This window comes from Aspergillus piperis, assembly GCF_003184755.1.
Source record: "Aspergillus piperis CBS 112811 unplaced genomic scaffold BO85scaffold_2, whole genome shotgun sequence".
NCBI classification, from domain to species: domain Eukaryota; kingdom Fungi; phylum Ascomycota; class Eurotiomycetes; order Eurotiales; family Aspergillaceae; genus Aspergillus; species Aspergillus piperis.
Window position 1 is genome coordinate 1075734 of NW_020291592.1, and position 18137 is coordinate 1093870.

The window sequence follows — 18137 nt, forward strand, 5'->3', positions numbered from 1 at the left end:
AATAAATGGAAGGGGGCATCAAGGCAAACAAAGCATGCAATCGGCCAGCAACATCATCATCATCATCTAGATAAATAAATTGAGCAAGATAGGCAATGACAAGCAGCAGCATAGAGCATAGTATAAAGCAACATAATGATCATCGTGCACGCCGTTATTGACAGATCAGGTGGGGTGTGATGTGTGATGTGGGGTAGAGTTCGATGCAAAGTAAAAATGGGAATAGAAAAGGGAGAAAAATCCACAATCACTACCAATCAAGATCAATGGTATCAAACGCAAAGACAAGATGAGCACCTGCTGAAAATTGAAAACATATAGAACGGATAGGCTTGGTAGAACTTTTTTTCCCCCAATGCGAACTGAACTGTACTTCTTTGCTGGTTCGTTTCACGTGTTTCTAGCTGGTAATGTCTTGATGCTCCTCGACATCAGCATCTCAGCGTGTCCGTATCCACATCCATGATATCATTAGTAAAAGAAAGAAACGCAAAGTCAAAGACGTTAAAGTGTGTCTAGGTCGGTTTATCACATCCGATCCGGCCGAGTAACGCTTTATGATCGCTCTGGTCGCCAAGACGAACACGGCCGCGTCCACGAGGCCGTACATTCGAAGACCCATTGGCACGGCGCCAGTCCGCACTAGAGCCATCGGTCGGGACAGCTGTGCCATTGGGGCCATCCTTACCCGAAACGTCTTCTTCCTCCTCTTCGTCGTCGCTGCGAGGCTCCTCGGCATTTCCGGTGCGGAGGACCCCGACGGCGACTCGGATGACCATGGTGAACCAGATAAGCGAGAGGGCCTGCAGCGCCAAAAGGCAGGAAAGGAAGATCCATTTGACGGTGCGGTTCATGCAAATTGGGCCGCTGATATCCTGGAAGGGATAAAGCAGGTATCGCCAGCGGTTGGGGTATGCGTCGGTGGAAGTCATCTCCGAAGTGGTACCGGAGTAGCAGCCGTACGCCATCCTGGCCGGGACGTCCTTGTAGATGGACCAGCATAGTTGCGGGTAGTAGATATGGCGCGTGATGAGCCATGTAACCATGAACACACCAAAAGCGACATTGCAGGTGGTCTCGTACTTCAAGTATTTCAGGATTTTGGCCGCCTAATATTCGAATTAGCTCACGTCTTCAAACCTAGAGTCAGATTCCTACACACCGGTAACAAGAGGTCCACAATGTCCATGAGCGATAGTACCACGTTGGATACATTGTAAAAGCCGTAGATATAAGCCGATCCGAAGAGTGTGATAGTGATGATATGGTGAGTCAACATCTGATAGTGGTCTTTCCGGCGCTCCTCAATGTTGATAACTAGAAGCATCTGCACCCAGAACGCCAATTGCACCAGAAGGTACCATTTCATCAAACCCGACACATTGCGTGCGGGCCACTGATCCCAGATGGCGCTGAAGTCGCCCCAGTAGTATGAGTTGGACCAAATGTACTGTATCCCACGGTCAGCATGCCCGATCATATAAGCGCAATGTCAAGTACGAACCATGCCAAGGGACCAGAAAAACCCATAGTATAGGCAGAGCCAGCCTTGCTCAGCCAGACGGACCGAGGCCTTCCGTTTCAACCCGCAGCGTTGCGCCAGTGGCTGGAGCATCCAGTCGATAACAATTGCCCGGATAGCGATGAACGCAATCGCGGAGCTGGCGATAAAGTAAATGTCGTCCCATCCTTGCACATAATCTCCGGTGGCGGGCTGGTAGTACGACAGCTGGAAGAACGGGGTGGTGTAGGGATTCAAGGAAGGGTAGAGGTGGTGAACGGCCAGTAGCATGGAAAGAATGGTCAACGAGATACCTGTATACGGAAAAGTTCTGGTTAGCGCACACAGTTCGCATGGACTTGGTCGTTTGTTTTGCAGAACATTGACGGGACAAAACAGTGAATTATTATCGGAAGCTGCATGATTGGTTCATACCGATCTGGTTGGCCAGCATCCATTCCCGGAACGTGGTTTCTTTGGCGGCTGGGCGGTGGTGTCCGCTGGAGGTGGAAATGCGGGCATTGAGCTCCGAGGCCGACTGCGAAGCCGGCAACGATGCGTCTCTGGCCATGACGAGACACGCAATTTACGGAAGGGGTCGGGAATCCAGACCCAAACAGCAGTAGCGACTGATTCCGCGAAAAAGAGGGTGGTGACCAATTGAGGGGAAAGACGTCTCCGAGAGGGAGGAGCGAAGGGAGAAAAAGCAAGGAGCTGGAAAGGCGACCGTAAAGCTGGCCGAAAGAAAGAGAGAGAGGGAAGGGAGCGAGAGCGATGGGGATCGAAGGAGGTACGTCGCGGGTCTAGCGAGAGCGGGCGAAAGTGGTTCCCGCCCACAGCTTGGATTGGCAGTGAGTGAGTGGCAGCAGTGGGCTGGCCGCAGCTGCTGTTCCCTTTTTTTTTCTGTTGAGACCGACAACCTGGGCTGAGACTCGTCGGAAAGACTGGAGACGATTTTGAGAGACAGAAGCACCACCCGCGGTTCCACGGCGGGTACCTGGGATTGATTAATCGGTAGGCTTTTTGGGGGGAAGTGGAAGATGATTCCCTGTTGGGGGTAACGGGGCTCAGCACGGCACACACCCTTGGTAAATGAAGAGTATACTTAGTTAATACAGCTGAAGTCTGTCTGTCTCCCGGGCCGAGCCTGCGACGGATATAGGGACTTGTTGAAGTAGTAAACAAACAAAGCAGTTGTCCACCAAAAACCACACGCAGAAGTAGAGAAGGTCAAAAAATTGCTCAATGCCCGGATTGCTTGTCTGGAGAGAAAGTTGGAACAGGCGAGGGGGAAAGGGCAGCGAGGAAGAGAGTGACGATCTCAAGAAAGGGAAAAATAAATAATATATACAAATTACGATGAGGGGAAGGTATTGACTGTATCACGTCTGTTTCAAGGCTTTTCGGCCCACTCGCCGTTACGTACGCGGTGTTTCTTGGCCTTTAAGTTTACCCAGTGACTTTTTCTGGGGACATCCACAGCTGATACTTGAACGGTACTTACACCACCGCTGACGCCGCCCGATAATCCCAAGTATCCCACTGGTCGCTCTGGTTGGGACATCCAGTCTCACCGCCCATGCTTTCCTTTCCTAACTTTCATGCCATGCAGGACTGTGACGTACCATGGTAAAGTCAAACAGTAAAATAAATGCAAATTGGAAAGTTTAGATAGATAGATAATCTGGCTACATAATATTTGAGTTATCAAAGTAACTTGAAGGTAAGTCAATACCGAGTAAGTTGGACTACATAGTAAGTTTAACTTGGGACTAGTACGGTGTCTCAAAGAAACAAGGTTACTTGACTAGACTCTCCCCCAATCGCCGGTTGTCCTCCTCTCACCTGCTCCTCCCAAAGGCTCTCCCGCTTCCTCTTCTTTTGCGACTCCAAAAGCGATCGCCCGGTCTTCTGATCATCGGGATCCAATCACCCAGTGAAGGATCCTTCGCCTAACTTGAACGAACCTTTCTCATTGCATTAGTCTGGATTTTTGCGGAGACGCAGCACTAGTCTACAATTCTTTGATAAGCGTGTTCTATCATCATCAATCATCATCATCTTCCTTTTTCATGCTCGCCTATCGTTAACTTCGCAGCTAGTCTGCCGTCTATCTACTCAGAGTTATCTATCCCGTATCACAGACCCGCTGATCATATTATATAAGTACAGAGTTCAGGCCTCATTTTCCACCGGATGGAGGTGCACGATTATGCTGCATGTGTGCCTTAACCAGATGACCAGCAGCCAGCGCGGCGCAGAGCGACAACTCCGCAGCTAAAGTAGCTGCCGCAATAATGCGAGCGAGCTGCCGAGCATTCGCTCCCGGTTCGGTGGGATGCGATCCTCGAATTCCAAGACTGTCAAGCATGGCGCTTTGAGGTTCCAGGATGGTGCCACCTCCTAGTGTCCCAACTTCGATAGAAGGCATCGAGACCGAGATCTGGAGCGAGCCGTGAAGACTGGAAATGATTAGAGTCATTCTCGCATATGAGCTAAGTTGGACTTACTTCTTCATGATGGTGATACAGTTGGCACTCTCTGTAACCTGTGCCGGATCCTGCCCCGTCGCGATAAAGATCGCTGCTACCATATTAGCAGCGTGTGCGTTGAATCCTCCGATTGACCCGGCCATGGCCGAACCGATCATGTTCTTAGCTACAAAGAGCTCGACCATGGAGTCAACATCGGACTTCAGCACGCTCTTCACAACATCTCCTGGAATAATGGCTTCTGCAACAACGCTCTTTCCACGTCCTTCAATCCAATTGATCGCTGCTGGCTTCTTGTCGGCACAGAAATTACCACTCAGTGTTATGATCTTCATATCTTCAAATCCGGCAGACTTCATCACTTCCAGGGCGTACTCAACGCCCTTGGAAATCATGTTCATTCCCATAGCATCGCCGGTAGTAGATTTGAAACGGATGTAAAGGTTAGTGCCTGCAATCGCAGTGGTCATGGATTGGAGCCGCCCGAAGCGAGTAGTCGAATTGAAGGCCTTTTGCATTGTCGTCTGACCTTCCTCGGAGTCAAGCCAAATCTTAGCAGCACCCGCGCGATCCAGGGTTGGAAAGCTAACACAGGGACCCCTGGTCATTCCATCCGCTGTTAACATGGTTACAGCACCGCCGCCGGCATTGATGGCCTTGCTTCCTCTACTCGCGCTCGCAACAAGGACACCTTCAGTAGTCGCCATAGGAATGAAGTAGCTCCTTCCATCAATGACCAAGGGCCCGGCAAAGCCAACGGGGACTGGCATGTAGCCTACAACATTCTCACAGCATGCACCGAACACCCGAGACCAGTTATAGTTCTCATACGGGAGCTTGGAGTGTTCCAGAGCATTGGTGATATCTGCAGTGGCCTTGGTGCGGGAGATGACAGCGCGGCGAACCTTCACAGCGCGGGTAAAGTCTTTCAGGGTCTTCTCCAAGGCATAGCCGGGGATTTTTCCGCGCAGAGAAAGCTCCACAACCTCCTCATCGGTTAACTCATGGGCGCGTTTCTCTGCAAGCATAATTTCCATTTCCTCTGGAGTACGCTTGATCGCCAATTCTCCCCCGGCTGCCGGGCTAGTTGGAACAACAGCTCGTTGGCACTCGCATGGTACATTGCGAGACACAACATTGACTGGCTTCTCTGCCTCAGTGGAATGCTCTGGAGTATTTTTAACGCCCTGTCTAGCTGCACTGAAGAGGTGGCTGTTGAGGACAACACTCAGCACCAGGGCGGCAATCACCCACTTACAAAAGACCGGATCATCCAGGCTCTTGAGCAAGCCACCAACAACACGACCACCGATACCGTATCCATCAAGGGTGAAAGTCATGTCCCCATTGTCGTCGGAAGACCCCATTCCAGGAAGGCCGTAGTGCAACTCATACTTGACCGGGGCGAGGACCGTGACAATTGTATCTTGGCCGCTCGACCTGGCCTTGTCAAGGATCACGTCGAGCCCATGGGAGGCTACCTTAAAGGGATCCACTGGTGGAGACATGCCCATACCACCCAGTCCGCGAGCCAGATCCTTAACTGAGTGTGTGTTGCGGAAAGGAACCATACACATGCTGGCAATGTTGACAAGGAGAAAACCGCCTACCATAAGGACCTTGAATCGAGGAACATGCGCACTCTTGCCGAAAAGCGTCGTTTTAGACTTGCTCGGGCTGCTCCTAGCCACATCCTCGGCCGTTTGGGAGCTGATACCGTCGTCTTCCAGCGCCTTACGCATATCGGTGTACCCCCTGATCTGGTTGACTTCGAGCTTGATGCAGACGATTGCCGTGTAGAATGTAAAGAGAAAGATGGCATCAGAGAACAAAGTCCATGCGGCTAAGAAGCAGAACTGCTGTAGCCCTCCCTGCACCCCAGACAAAGCTCCCAATACGAGAATCCCGATCTCTATCGCATATTCCTTAGCGATCTCCGATCCCTTGTCGGTGATGACAGACTTGATGGCGGACTGTGTGTTAACCGAAGGGCTGCGGCGATCCATGGCATGCTTTAGGATAGCCCGTGTTAGACTGATATACCTTTCGAAACCGACAATGACCACCAGAAATGGCAAGCCTTCAGAGAGGAGAACCATATTGACGGGTACTCCAAGCTCCACGGTGACAAAAAGTCCAAGCACGAAGGCAAATGTGGATGAGAACAACACACTCGTGGCAAGCCAGAATTTAGAGCCCATACGATACATGGAGAAGAACAGCGATGCGAATGTCATATGCATGAAGATATACCCCAGCAGCATAATGGCGATATCCGCTGTTTGGGTATTCTTGAGGAGGTCCACGAAGCTGACCCAAGCATCTTTTGCTCGGTCTGCCAGACTGTTCTGCGTTTGTGCTCGTGCATTCTTCATTATCCACTGGCCTGGGCTGCTGTTCGGTACTTCCTGGACCATTGTCAGGAAGTCGGATGCTTGACTGTAGGGGAGGGAGAAAGCATGAATATGTTCGTTGGAGTTCGTGCTGAATGATTTGGATGTCGAGGGCAAAGATGTGACAGAGAGGTTGCTCGGCAATTGGAGCAGGGGTGTGGCCGGGGACTCGTGGAAGGTATCTGTCCTCTCCGGGAATATCAAAGTCAGAAGCGCGGAATGGTCGACATCGCTGGAAATTGGAGCGTTTGGAACCTCCGCCTGCCAGTTCCAGTCGGACTGAGGGCCCGCATAGAGTCGTCTACTCCCGGCAGTGAGTGATGACCAGTCTGCCTTTGCCACAGATTGGGTCTTGTCGAATATACTGTCTTCCAACAGACTGCTATATAAGGAGCTAACCAGCAAGGCGACAGCAGCCACTGTGTGTATAGGATGCGCCGATGCAAGCCGGGAGAGGGAGAGCAATCCCGGTGTGATCTTCTCCTTGAACCATGACGGAGTCGTCTGAGACGACACCGGCTGGACCTCACGGGATCGCAAGGATATAAGTGAGCCAGCCATCCTCTGCAAGAACCGAAGAGGATACCTTGAGTCTCACGTATCAGCAATCACTCAGAAGAAGGGAATTGAGTAACTGAAGTAGAATGAATCAATTGACTGCCCCCAGAAATTAGGGGAATAAAATTAGGGGAATAAGGCACAGATCATCAAAATCCGGCCGAGCAAAACTGACCGACAGAAGCAAGCATAGAATTAGCGCGTTCGTTCTCTCGCTCGCTCGGCGGATGAGCGAGGGCGACGAGCTAAAACTAAAATCTCACCCGTTTGGATCAACAACAACAACAATAAAACCTACTTACACAGTAGCCTGGCTGATCATCCTACTAGGCCACTTGCTTAGCTGTTAGTAAGTTACCATAGTAGTTACCCTTTGACCGTGTAGATACTAGCCCGTCTCCGCAATCGCCAACATGACTGGTCCATGCTTTTGTGGCACTCCCGTTATGGAGTGGATTATGGAGTACGGGTGTGGCAGTGCATTCATCCATCATCCATCTCAAGCGGAAAAAATGTTGCCTAAAGTATTCCAAACCAACTAACCAAGGTTAGGAGTGATGTCTCGCTTTTTGTGGACCGATCTCGACTAGTTACTAGTGAGATATGCCCGTCCGTCCGCGCGCCCCGAGAACCACCGCAAGTTGATGCTTTGTGTAGCTTAGCTTAGCTCGTCATTAGTGTAGTAGTTGTTCCGGGCTGGGCTGCATCGGTGGTTTTTGTTTCTTTCTTTCACCGCAGGTAGTTAATTTAGTAAGATGGGTGGTTATGCGTCAGCCTAAATCTTAAATAAATGGTTAGTTAGCTTGATAGCTAGTCAATTGTTAGCTAATTGGCTGCTGGCAGCCTGGCTGGGACTGGCCGTTTCGGGGTGTTTAGCTTTGACGTTGTTGTTTATACTATATTGATGGTTTTGACTCGGAGTAGGGACTCGGGGATTGGGGCTGTTTTGGGGGCTGGGTAGTTACTAGTAAATAGTGGCTTTGTTCGCTATGTTTTGTGTGGGTATGGTGCTGTGACAGGGTCACTGTGGCTCTGTTGTTCTGGTAGTATATGGATGTGGGTGTGTTCACGTCTCGATGCTTTAGCAGCTAATGACAGGAGTAAACGGATAGATAGATAGATATCTACATGCTGAGCTTCTCAAACATACATACAATATACATAACTCACAACACACAACTACAATCTAATCTACTTATATCAATTCCCCTCCAACCCAGCCGTAACCCCATTAACATACTCTGCCGCATCCATCCCCAACCTCGCCAAATCAACGCCCCCCTGCCCGGCCATCGCCCGAGACATCGCGCGGACAACTTCCTCCTCCTCCCAAATCGACGTAGGCGGCACAGCACCCTCCGCTTCACCATTCTCTCCCCCGCCAACCACCGTACCCGCCTTCATGGCCGGATTATCCACATTCATAGCGACCACCGTACGCCAATACGCCTCATCCCGATCCCTAAGTATCTTATCCCTGACGACTGCATTTCTCGCCACACTCACAGCATGCAGCTTCGACGTAGATCCCGAAAGCGCGCCCAACGACGCAGACACAACCTGATCGACCTGTTCTGCCTGCGACGGCGGAGTGAAGAAGAATCTCCGTGTAGCGGAGAGCCAGATTAGCAGGGCGCATACCCCGTCAAAGATAGCGAATAGCAGCGGACGCAAGAGACCAATTTGGTAATACGAGCTAGATGGGACTGCTACGCCTGCGCGCACAGCCGCGGACGCGTACGCCATCGGGTCGTAGGACATGACCACGTAGATATCTAGGAGAGTGAATGCAATGCCCATGATGGAGAACTCCTTGCGCCATTTGCTTGCGTCGGAGCCGGCGAAGGTCGAAGAGGTTATGAGGCCGATTGTGGCCATGTGGAAGAGGTGAGGGAGGAGGACGTTGAAGGGGAGGTGGTAGATGGCGTAGGTGGTGAGGTTGTCGAGGGAGCAGAAGGCGCAGTTGGTTAGGGTTTCCGGACCGAAACGGAGATATACCTTGCGGGCGAGAGTGGAGGTGAGTTTGGACTTGAGGAGAGTGTCGAATGCAGTGAGAGATTCATTGGGGCGGAGACGCGCGAGGCGCGAGAAGATGATGTCTGTTGATGTGGTGAGGCGGGAGTTGGTGAGGGTGAAGATGCTGGGACTGGGCGCGTGTGGGTTGAAGGGCAGGCTGAGGCAGAAGAAGAGGGTGATGGTGAGGAAGAGGACGTTCAAGGCTCGACTGGCATCTTGGGGAAGAGGGCGCGGTGGTGGGCGGCTGGAGAGGGCGACGCGGAGAGTGCGGTAGTAGTTGATGGCTCGGGGGATGATGATGGGCGCGAAGAAGATGAGGACGGATTTGATCCTGATGAGGGAGGTATGGAGGTTAGTGGTTGGTCTGGATGGGAGGGTCTGGGAGGATGAGTGCGTACGTTGAGAATGAGATCGTTATTTCACCCATCGTTGCGGAGAATGGCGATGGCGCATTGCAGTTCAGTGGTAATGGGATCTCCAGATTCAGGATCATACAAGAAGCGGAAGTTGGCCTCAAGCGGGCTTATCTTATCGCCGGTGGGCGCTAAAGCATGTTTTCCTACTGGTCAGGCACGCGGATCAGGGACACCGCTCAGAACAATAAACTTCCGATCTGGTTTTACGGCGTATGGAGAAGATCGTCGACTCATTTTAAAAAGGGCTTGAATTCAATTGAATGGTTTGGGTAATATGAAACACGATTAAACGATTGATATTGCAAGTAGACATGCAAAACCCGAAAATCCAATATCCCCACTGCCTATGCTCGCTAATTGCCATACTGTCAACGCCAACGCAAATGATGACCCCGCATCTGAACTCCTTGTCGTGTCGTCGCAAAAGCACATTGTCTCGGTTTATTTCCTTAGACATGCGATGACTGCATTGCTGGGTGATGAGCAAGATCGGGAATAGTCATTCCTGCGGAATCCCTCGAGTACTTCGATGACGCCGCATCATTTATGTTGATAGGATTGACTGGCGAAGATATCTTCAAAGGGAATCGCGTGCGCCGCATAGACATCTGCCTATTCGCCGAGCTTTGGGGACTGTAAGTAGGCAAAGTTTCCTCCCTCTTCATACTCAGCTGGAATGAACGCTGGCTGCCATTTCGCGACATCACTTTCTGGGGCGCCACTGCTCCATAGACCCGCACATGTCGTGCACTGACACCAAGATCGCTATCGGCGAAAATAAAGCTCTGTGTATTCCATACTATCAGCGTTGCACTCACTAGACCCGAAGTTCGACTTACCGCAATCACGTTGATCACGCTCATGATCATGGCTAGAATGCCAGCAGAGAGCACAATCCTCCAAAATGCCATCCCAAGAGATTCCTGGCTGGTGGCGTTCGTGTTTAGGTCTCCCAGCACTCCAACTCCCAGTATCAGCATTGATATCGCCAAAGTGATGAACCCGGAGTTCTGCCCCAATAAGGGCCAGTTACGGTCGAAGTAACCGCGGAGAAAGGGAAGCTCGGAGATGATGAGGAATACTGTAATGTCAAACTGTTAGCCATCTAGTACAGTATTTGGAGCAAAGGCTACTTACTGCTAACGCCGGCAGTGGCGACGTGAGAGACAGCCTCGAAAAAGAAAAACGCTGTCAACAAGTCAATCTTGACCAGCATGACCACACTGGCGGCAATGATGTCCAGAAACACAATGATGTTGATGACACGAATGGCGTTGAGAATCACGTATCCTGGGCCAGCCAGGGATTCTTTCAACGAAGCCATCATGATTTTGGTGTTAGATTAGTGGCTCAGCTGCCGGAAAGCTTGAACTTTTTGTGACCAGTATGAAAATAGGTAATTGTATCTTAAGAAATTATCGAGTTGGATATCCGTTCTGCTTTTGATGCACCTTTATACTCTGCAACAAAAACTTGTAGATTGAAAGGAATGAGTAGTAGGGACTGACCAGCAGCAAAGTGCTAATTGATATGGGTTAAGAGCAAGGAAAGAAAGAACCACGAGGTCAACTCGCGAGTTAAAGAAAGAACGCGGACCCAAAGAGTTAACGAGAGGATGGAGAACAGCCAGAGGAAGTTATTATCTGTCAGGTCTACAAATGCCGGACAGTGTTCTGGTTGAGCGGGACTGAAATGCCCAACAAAGACAAGAATAGACACAATAGGCGCGAACCTGAGGCTGAAACACTTTCGACACGATTCTGAATGAACAATAGCCATTCATTCTGGCCCTTAGAAACACTCGTTACCTACTTGGGCGGCATTTGCCCTTTTCCGGGTCCCTGACTCGATCGGTGTTTCTCTTGCCTTGGACTTCCTGATGGATCCCTCCCGAGTCAAAAGCCCTACACGAATACAGAGCGCTTAGGATCCTCCACTCAGGATGAGCTATCGTTTCGCGTACCCTGTAATATCGAGGAATAAAGATAGAAGCTGAACCAGAGAAGTCAGTGGACTGTCAGATTTCAGTCCATAAAAAAATGCTCTCTTTAGTATCCACTGCTTCATTGACTTGGTGGTGCTACTATCATACTATACTATCAAATAGACAAGGACGGGAAATGCCTGTGTTCAAGCGTGGCAGAGCAAGACTAGCGCCGAGGTGTTACCAGTTCGGTTGCCACCAGTACTTCCCACAATATTTATAGAAATGCACTGTGTAAGCGCTTGCTACGAGAACAATTGTAGCCAGACTGCGCCCGCTCCGGGTATCTCGGCCTATAGACAAATAAGTCGGATGAAGTGGTCGGTGTTTAGGGTGTTTAGTTGCAGCCGTCCTCTCCAAAACGACGCTAATACTAGATTAGTGCCTTCCTCCCACTTAGTCCTACCTTCCTACTCGGTTGCATCTCTGCCATACTTTCGAGCATCTACACCCACTCTCCTCTGCAAATTTACAGATACTATGACTTTGAAAATGTTCTATAGATCAGATATTGAGAAGCCTTGTGTGGGGGCCCCGAAAGACCTACAGTAAGTGTTAAGTGTTCTGCCCCGTTACTCATACTTGCAACGTGCTAAAAGAGCAGATCTACAGGGATGTTGGACGCTACATGTCTTTGTCCAATCATACTAGCAACACAGCCGCCCACGGTACCCCCTTGACAAGCTGAACATACGCGGCGCAGCAGCTCGCATTGATTAGTTAAGGAAGGTCGCAACGGCCTTAATGAGGGGAGGCCCCGAGCCTTAAGGGTCATTCCGAATTATGAAGGGCAACGCAACAATTCACCACCCAGGAAGGGTTGGTAGTAAATAAAGCCCAGTGAAAGAGCAGGATTGAGATCATGACGGTAGGGTCTTTGTTCGCATTCCGATAGAAAAGAGTTTAATAGCATTCTAGGGCGAGTATTATTTGCGTATATTGTCCGCCGGCGCAGATCCCAATATCGAGTAAGTCATTTCACCGGCACCATGTCTGCTTGCTAACCGACAGTAGCATTGTCGCCGTTCATGGGCTCAACCCCAAAAGCAAGAAGAATCATGCTGAGAAGACCTGGGAGTCGAATGGGAAGCTATGGCTCAGGGATTTTCTTCCCCAGCAACTGCCACGAGCCAGGATTTTTCTCTTCAGTTACAACTCTAAAGTTGCAATCCAGTCATCCGCAGCTGGAGTGCGAGAGCAGGCACATGTCCTCCTTGACCGCTTAAGACTGGAAAGAGAGGTAATCAACAGCAACTGTACCACTGGATCTGTCATAGAAGCTTACATTGCCTGCAGAAGTGTGAACATCGACCCCTGCTTTTCATTGCCCATAGCCTGGGAGGGATTGTTGTCAAAGAGGTATGAAGCTTCTCGGCTAGAAGTTGTTTCTGGGCTGTCTCTTATGGTTCAATACCAGGCGCTTGTACAAGCCAAACTCAGCGCAACGTATGGCTCGATATGCACGTCGACCTTTGGAATCGTTTTCTTCGGTACACCACATCGAGGGACGCACCTGGCACGTGTGGGAGGCGTGGCTGCAAAGTTCGTGAGGGCTCTACTAGGAACAGCGAGCAATACCCTACTGAAGGCCCTTTCAAAAGGCAGCCTTTACGCCCTGGAGCTGTCTGCGAACTTTGACAAGCTACTTGAAAACTACAAGTATCTGAGCTTTTATGAGACGCTACCATTCAAAAGCATCGGCATAGTAAGTATCCCAGGACTTGACTAGATGTTGGCACTAACAAGACACACTGCTCGAATTAGGTTGTGGAAAAAGATTCTGCTGTTCTTGGCTTGCCTGACTCCCGTGAGAAAGCGATCGCATTGAATGCCGACCATGAAGAGATTTGCAGATTTCACTGCGACAAAGACGATCGCTATCAATACGTGTCTTCGCTAATTGTCGAACTGGCAAACTCAGGGACGGAGACGCGCCATTTGACCAGTTGCTTAGATGAATCAGAGTCCACCCTCGAGGCCGATGAAGCCGACCCTTGCTTCTGTAGGTCCTATGCATTACTACTATGAAATACTGGAAACCGGCTTACAACAACCGGACAGGGATGATACCTTATACACGTAATCCCGGGTTTGTCGGCCGCGAGCATACATTAAGTCAGGTCATGGAGCGTATCATGCCACTCGGAAAGGCTCACTCGAGAGTGGCCTTGTATGGTCTCGGAGGTGTCGGGTACGTTTCTGCAGATACTTATTACCTGGAGATTTTTGACTGAGAAAACAACCAGTAAAACCCAAATAGCCATTGAGCTGGCGCACCAGGTCCATGAAGCTTACCCCGACGCGTCGGTATTGTGGATTCACGCAAACAGTATCAGCCGGTTCCAAGAAAGTTATTATCATCTTCTTAAGGAATGCGAGATTGAGAGTCCAGAAGATAAGACGGACAAGCTCAAGCTTGTCAAGCAGTGGCTGGAAAAGCAGTGTAAACGCTGGTTGCTGATCATCGATAACGCTGATCAAGCCTCACTCTTCACATCAGATGGGCGTCAAGGACAAAAACCCTCGACCTCAGATAAGCAGCTGCAAGAAGATTCTTCCATCGTCCAGTTCCTTCCCGACAGTCCATATGGCTCTATTCTCATTACAACCCGTAACCGAGCTGCTGGTGTCAAATTCGTCAGGGGTATTGGCCGAAACATGCTCGAGGTGGATACTATGACCAAAGAAGAGTCGAGATGCTTGATCAAATCTGCTCTGAGTGGCAATTATCCGACAGAGTCGGACATGGATGAGCTCGCGGAGATGCTCGACTATTTACCGTTGGCAATTATGCAAGCCGCTTCATTTATGGAAGAAAATGTGCTTACTGTGAACGAATACATCAAACTGCATAATGACAGTGACGAGACCAAAATGAGTTTACTGTGCGAGCCCTTCGAGACGTTAGGAAGAGACAGCGAAACCCCTAATGCTCTTGCTACCACTCTGATCGTTTCTCTAGATCATATCAATACAAAGGAGCCAAACGCCATCGAGGCTCTTTCCTTTGTTGCTTTCCTTGACCAGCACAATATCCCATCAAGTCTGATGGAACAGAGGGTTGTCGGGCCGCTTGACCTGACAAAAGCGCTGGGTACACTGAAGGCGTTCTCGCTTATAATAGCAACAGGAAAGGGCCAAAACTTCTCTATCCACCGGCTCGTACAGCTTACTGTGCGGAAATGGCTAATCATTGAGCACACCTTCGACGAAAGAGCAATTCAAGCCATGGACACTCTCGCTGAAGTCTACCCGAACGCTCAGTACGAGAACTGGGCAATCTGCGCTGAGTATTTGCCTCATGCCGTATCAGTCCTCAAATTCATACCGGAGCTGCATGGGAAGCTGCTGCGAAGGAGGCTCTATCTTCAAGAAGGAATAGCATACTATTTGTGGTCGCAGGGTCGTGACGATGAGGCAGAGAAGCTGGATCTCCTCATCGTGGAAGAGAATAAGAGAGAATTTGGTATAGAACATCCAGAAACATTGGAGAGCATTGCAGGTCTCTCCTCAACATACGCAAATCAAAATCGACTTGCCGAAGCCGAGGAACTAGATTCATTTCTTGTTACGAGCTACAAACGGCTTCATGGGCCCGACCACACTTTAACCCTGGGAAGTATGCTTTCTCTAGCATCTATCTGGAGACAACAGTATCGGTATGAGGAAGCAGAACGCCTCTTTCAAGACGTGCTCAAAACAGCCAAGTCCGTGTACGGAGAACAGCATGAGGAATCGATAAATGCCATTGGCCATTTAGCGACACTCTACTATGACATGGATGAGTATGAAAAGGCCGAACCATTCAAATTTATAGATTGGAAGTGGCACTATGACAATCTTGGTCCAGACCACGTCTGGACTCTGGGCGTTGCAGAAAATCTATCAGCAATTTATCGCGGGCTGGGCAAGCTGCAAGAAGGAAAAGAACTGGCTTTCAAGACGCTTCAGATGTGTGAAAATAATTTGGGCCAGGACTATTCGACAACAAGGGCTTGCAGACATACACTGATGAATATCTACCAAGATCTCGAAGAGTGGCAAAACGCCGAGGAGTTGTGCTTGCGGATTCTGGAAGATGAGTCAAAAACATATGGACCTACTCACTTTGACACACTCGATAGGAAGTCGCAATTATGTGGGATATATTGGGCAATGGGCGATATTGAAAAGGTTAAACAGTTGGACGAGGAACTCATCAAGGACGCCAATCGTGTGTTTGATCCAGATCATCCTTACACTCTGAAATTCACGGCCCTCTCCTGGCATCGCCAAGGCAAAAAAGGCGAGGCAATACAATTGATAGCAAAGGCTACAAACAAGATGGAAGTATTGCTAGGCCCTTTTCACACAGAGACTCTAGCATCACTCAGGATATTGAGGGATATGTGTGAACCTGAACGAGATGCAGTAGATATACTCTTGGAGGTCGAGCGGCTTGGCGACTGACAAAAAGCAATCATGTGCAGGAACAAGTACAAGGCGCCTATCCAGCGAGAAGACGGGCAAGCCAGGAATAATGGCTTAGGATTCTATATGCTGTCCAATGAGTTCTTACAGAATCATTTACTCTGGCTCAAGGGGTAGCAGTCCAACTCAAAACGGCAGTCAAGCGGGTGCCACCTGAATAGGATATTCCGGTGGCGGCGGCTCGGCGACCTTCTGAGGCGGAAAAACCTTCGATGCCCGAAACTCTGCATATGCGAACAGCAAGCACCCTTCGATTCTCTTCTCGATCCCCCTCATAATACTACCTTATAAAGGGAGGCGTGTATATAACGAAAAAGAGCCCAACAACTCACTTGTCGTACGTGAACTATCAACAATGGCCCGTGGTAACCAGAGAGATCAGTCTCGCGCGAAGAACGAAAAAAAGAAACAGGAGCTGCTCAAGGTAGATTTCTGCTTGAATCCAGCAATATTCCCTTGATTACTGACAAATTTCTGCTGCGTAGAGCCAAAAGAAAGCGGTGGGCAAGGGTGGTATACTGGGCAAAAAGGAGCACGATGCTGATAAGATGAGAGCGAAGCAAGCGTTGGGTATGTGAGGCTTTGATCTGCTGTTCTTGCGCCTCCCTTTGATTGCTATCTTACTGACTCTATCGTGATTGTAGCCGATCAGCGGAAAGAAGCTGAAGCACTTGCAGCAGCCAAGAAGAAGTAATGAATATCTGTATTCGCCCACGTTGTATAAGTCAGCCCGGAACGTCCTACGATTGTCAGATATCGCATAGCCCTCGTCTACGATTTTTGTTAAGCATTCTTCCAGCTTGTATAAGTACATTCGGAAGGCTGTTCTCTGGGCTCCCGGACTGGATATGGTTGACACTGGGACGGATCTTAGGACCTGCAATCTGACTTGGCTGGCTTTATCAGATGGGTGTACGTTGCAGATACATGTGACAAGACAATGGCATTTAGCGAGGCGTTCTATCAAGCAGCGTTTTAAGTTTGCATAAAGATGGCGCATATGGTGCAACAAACCTTTACCTTGTGATATATAATACATAGTGTCTACCCTATCTCTACCTCGGGCTGCCGTCACCTATACGGCTACCCGTCTGCTGACCAGCAACCCAAGCAACCCTTGCTCTTTCCAAGCAGGCCTTCCACCCGTCTGCAGCCCCAACTTCAGACAAAGGCAGGTTTGCCAATGCATTCGACGACGTCTTGCATTGGGCCTTTGTTGAGGCTCCTACGCCTGTCATCCTTGTCGCCAAATTCACGAACGTCCATATGCTCTCGCCTTCCCAGCCCACTTCCAGTGCGAAACGCAACACCCTGTCAATACTGTCTGTTCTGGTCCTTTCATCACCGACCCGGTCCAGTAGGCGCAAAGTGAACATCCAGCCGGAAATGTCACTGGGATGTGCGATACACCAGTCCAGCACTTCTGGTATGATTGAGGCAGCTAGACGCGCAGAAACGTCCCCTTGATCAGCATCACAGCTCGATAAAATGTCGAGAAGCTGTCTTATATAAGTGAAACCGTAGTAATTCTTTGGGTGTAGCTCTCCGGATCGGAGAACAACAGATAGTTCCTTCTTCAGCACCTTTTGGTTCGACAAGATCTCCCTGTCATCTTCTCGCCTTATCAACCTGCCGCTGCTGTCAGAAAGCATCTGCCTCAACACCCATAGCCGGTGGTTATACAATGTCGGAGATTTCGTATGACGATGCAGTGGAGAGCAAATGTAGGTGGACAATAGAGACATCTCCGTGTCCAATTCACGAGTGAGCATCTCCCGACAAGTATAGCCGGCGTCCGCAGAGCCAGCACGCTGGCGCAAGGCAGCCAGACGTCGTTTGCGCCAGCTGCATGCCGTCAGGTGTTCGCAATCGAAGAGGAGGATAATTTCGCTGGCATTCAGCAGGTCGTCTCTTCGTTTCTGTAGCAGTGATTCGTTTTGCGGAGCTTTGCGCTCATCTTCATGACCGCCGGCATCGGAAAAATAGAACGGCTCGCTTGATGCATCGAAGAATATTCTTCTAGCCGTTACGAAAGCCTGGACCAGGTATTTCTTCGTAATTCCGACCGAGTTCCCATCTTGTAGCAGTGGACCAAGACCAGGCGGGAGTATCTCGATCTCTAGGACGTTGTTATCTTTGCGTCTAGCGGAGAATATTCGAGCGAGTTCATTGTAGGCAGCATTTCCGTCCGGAGAAGTAGACATTGAGAATCACCCGCCTTGCAGCATGGCGTACGAATCGTAGTAATAGCGGACGTTATGTTAATGTTAGAAAGGGACATGGTTTAGAGCTCCCGACGGGGGGAAA

At 49.8% G+C, this 18137-nt stretch overlaps 6 protein-coding genes across 6 annotated transcripts; 2 read left to right on the top strand and 4 right to left on the bottom strand.

The window, feature by feature from the left end:
- Positions 1-313: 313 nt before the first annotated feature.
- BO85DRAFT_118418 (putative longevity-assurance protein (LAC1)) lies at positions 314-2298 on the bottom strand. The gene is made up of 4 exons (XM_025653890.1): positions 1937-2298; positions 1505-1815; positions 1163-1450; positions 314-1109 (listed from the first exon to the last, which is right to left on the bottom strand). The coding sequence occupies exons 1-4, from the start codon at positions 2070-2072 to the stop codon at positions 516-518; spliced, it is 1329 nt and encodes a 442-aa protein (XP_025519753.1). The 5' UTR covers positions 2073-2298; the 3' UTR covers positions 314-515.
- Positions 2299-3338: 1040 nt separating this feature from the next.
- Positions 3339-7036, bottom strand: BO85DRAFT_445237 (3-hydroxy-3-methylglutaryl-coenzyme A reductase). The gene is made up of 2 exons (XM_025659212.1): positions 4012-7036; positions 3339-3963 (listed from the first exon to the last, which is right to left on the bottom strand). The coding sequence occupies exons 1-2, from the start codon at positions 6945-6947 to the stop codon at positions 3684-3686; spliced, it is 3216 nt and encodes a 1071-aa protein (XP_025519754.1). The 5' UTR covers positions 6948-7036; the 3' UTR covers positions 3339-3683.
- Positions 7037-8144: 1108 nt separating this feature from the next.
- BO85DRAFT_455941 (uncharacterized protein) lies at positions 8145-10700 on the bottom strand (the record flags this gene model as incomplete). Its single annotated transcript, XM_025661418.1, has 4 exons — positions 8145-9324; positions 9902-10161; positions 10216-10457; positions 10514-10700. The coding sequence occupies 4 exons, from the start codon at positions 10698-10700 to the stop codon at positions 8145-8147; spliced, it is 1869 nt and encodes a 622-aa protein (XP_025519755.1).
- A 1388-nt stretch (positions 10701-12088) lies between these two features.
- Positions 12089-15997, top strand: BO85DRAFT_118543 (kinesin). Its single transcript, XM_025653892.1, has 8 exons — positions 12089-12228; positions 12279-12328; positions 12375-12600; positions 12657-12719; positions 12778-13065; positions 13125-13362; positions 13422-13551; positions 13607-15997. The coding sequence occupies exons 1-8, from the start codon at positions 12223-12225 to the stop codon at positions 15807-15809; spliced, it is 3204 nt and encodes a 1067-aa protein (XP_025519756.1). The 5' UTR covers positions 12089-12222; the 3' UTR covers positions 15810-15997.
- A 188-nt stretch (positions 15998-16185) lies between these two features.
- BO85DRAFT_483860 (4F5 domain protein) lies at positions 16186-16524 on the top strand (the record flags this gene model as incomplete). Its single annotated transcript, XM_025663191.1, has 3 exons — positions 16186-16254; positions 16316-16400; positions 16475-16524. The coding sequence occupies 3 exons, from the start codon at positions 16186-16188 to the stop codon at positions 16522-16524; spliced, it is 204 nt and encodes a 67-aa protein (XP_025519757.1).
- Positions 16525-16758: 234 nt separating this feature from the next.
- BO85DRAFT_445240 (uncharacterized protein) lies at positions 16759-18097 on the bottom strand. Its single transcript, XM_025659213.1, has one exon. The coding sequence runs from the start codon at positions 18032-18034 to the stop codon at positions 16886-16888; it is 1149 nt and encodes a 382-aa protein (XP_025519758.1). The 5' UTR covers positions 18035-18097; the 3' UTR covers positions 16759-16885.
- Between the last annotated feature and the right edge of the window lie 40 nt (positions 18098-18137).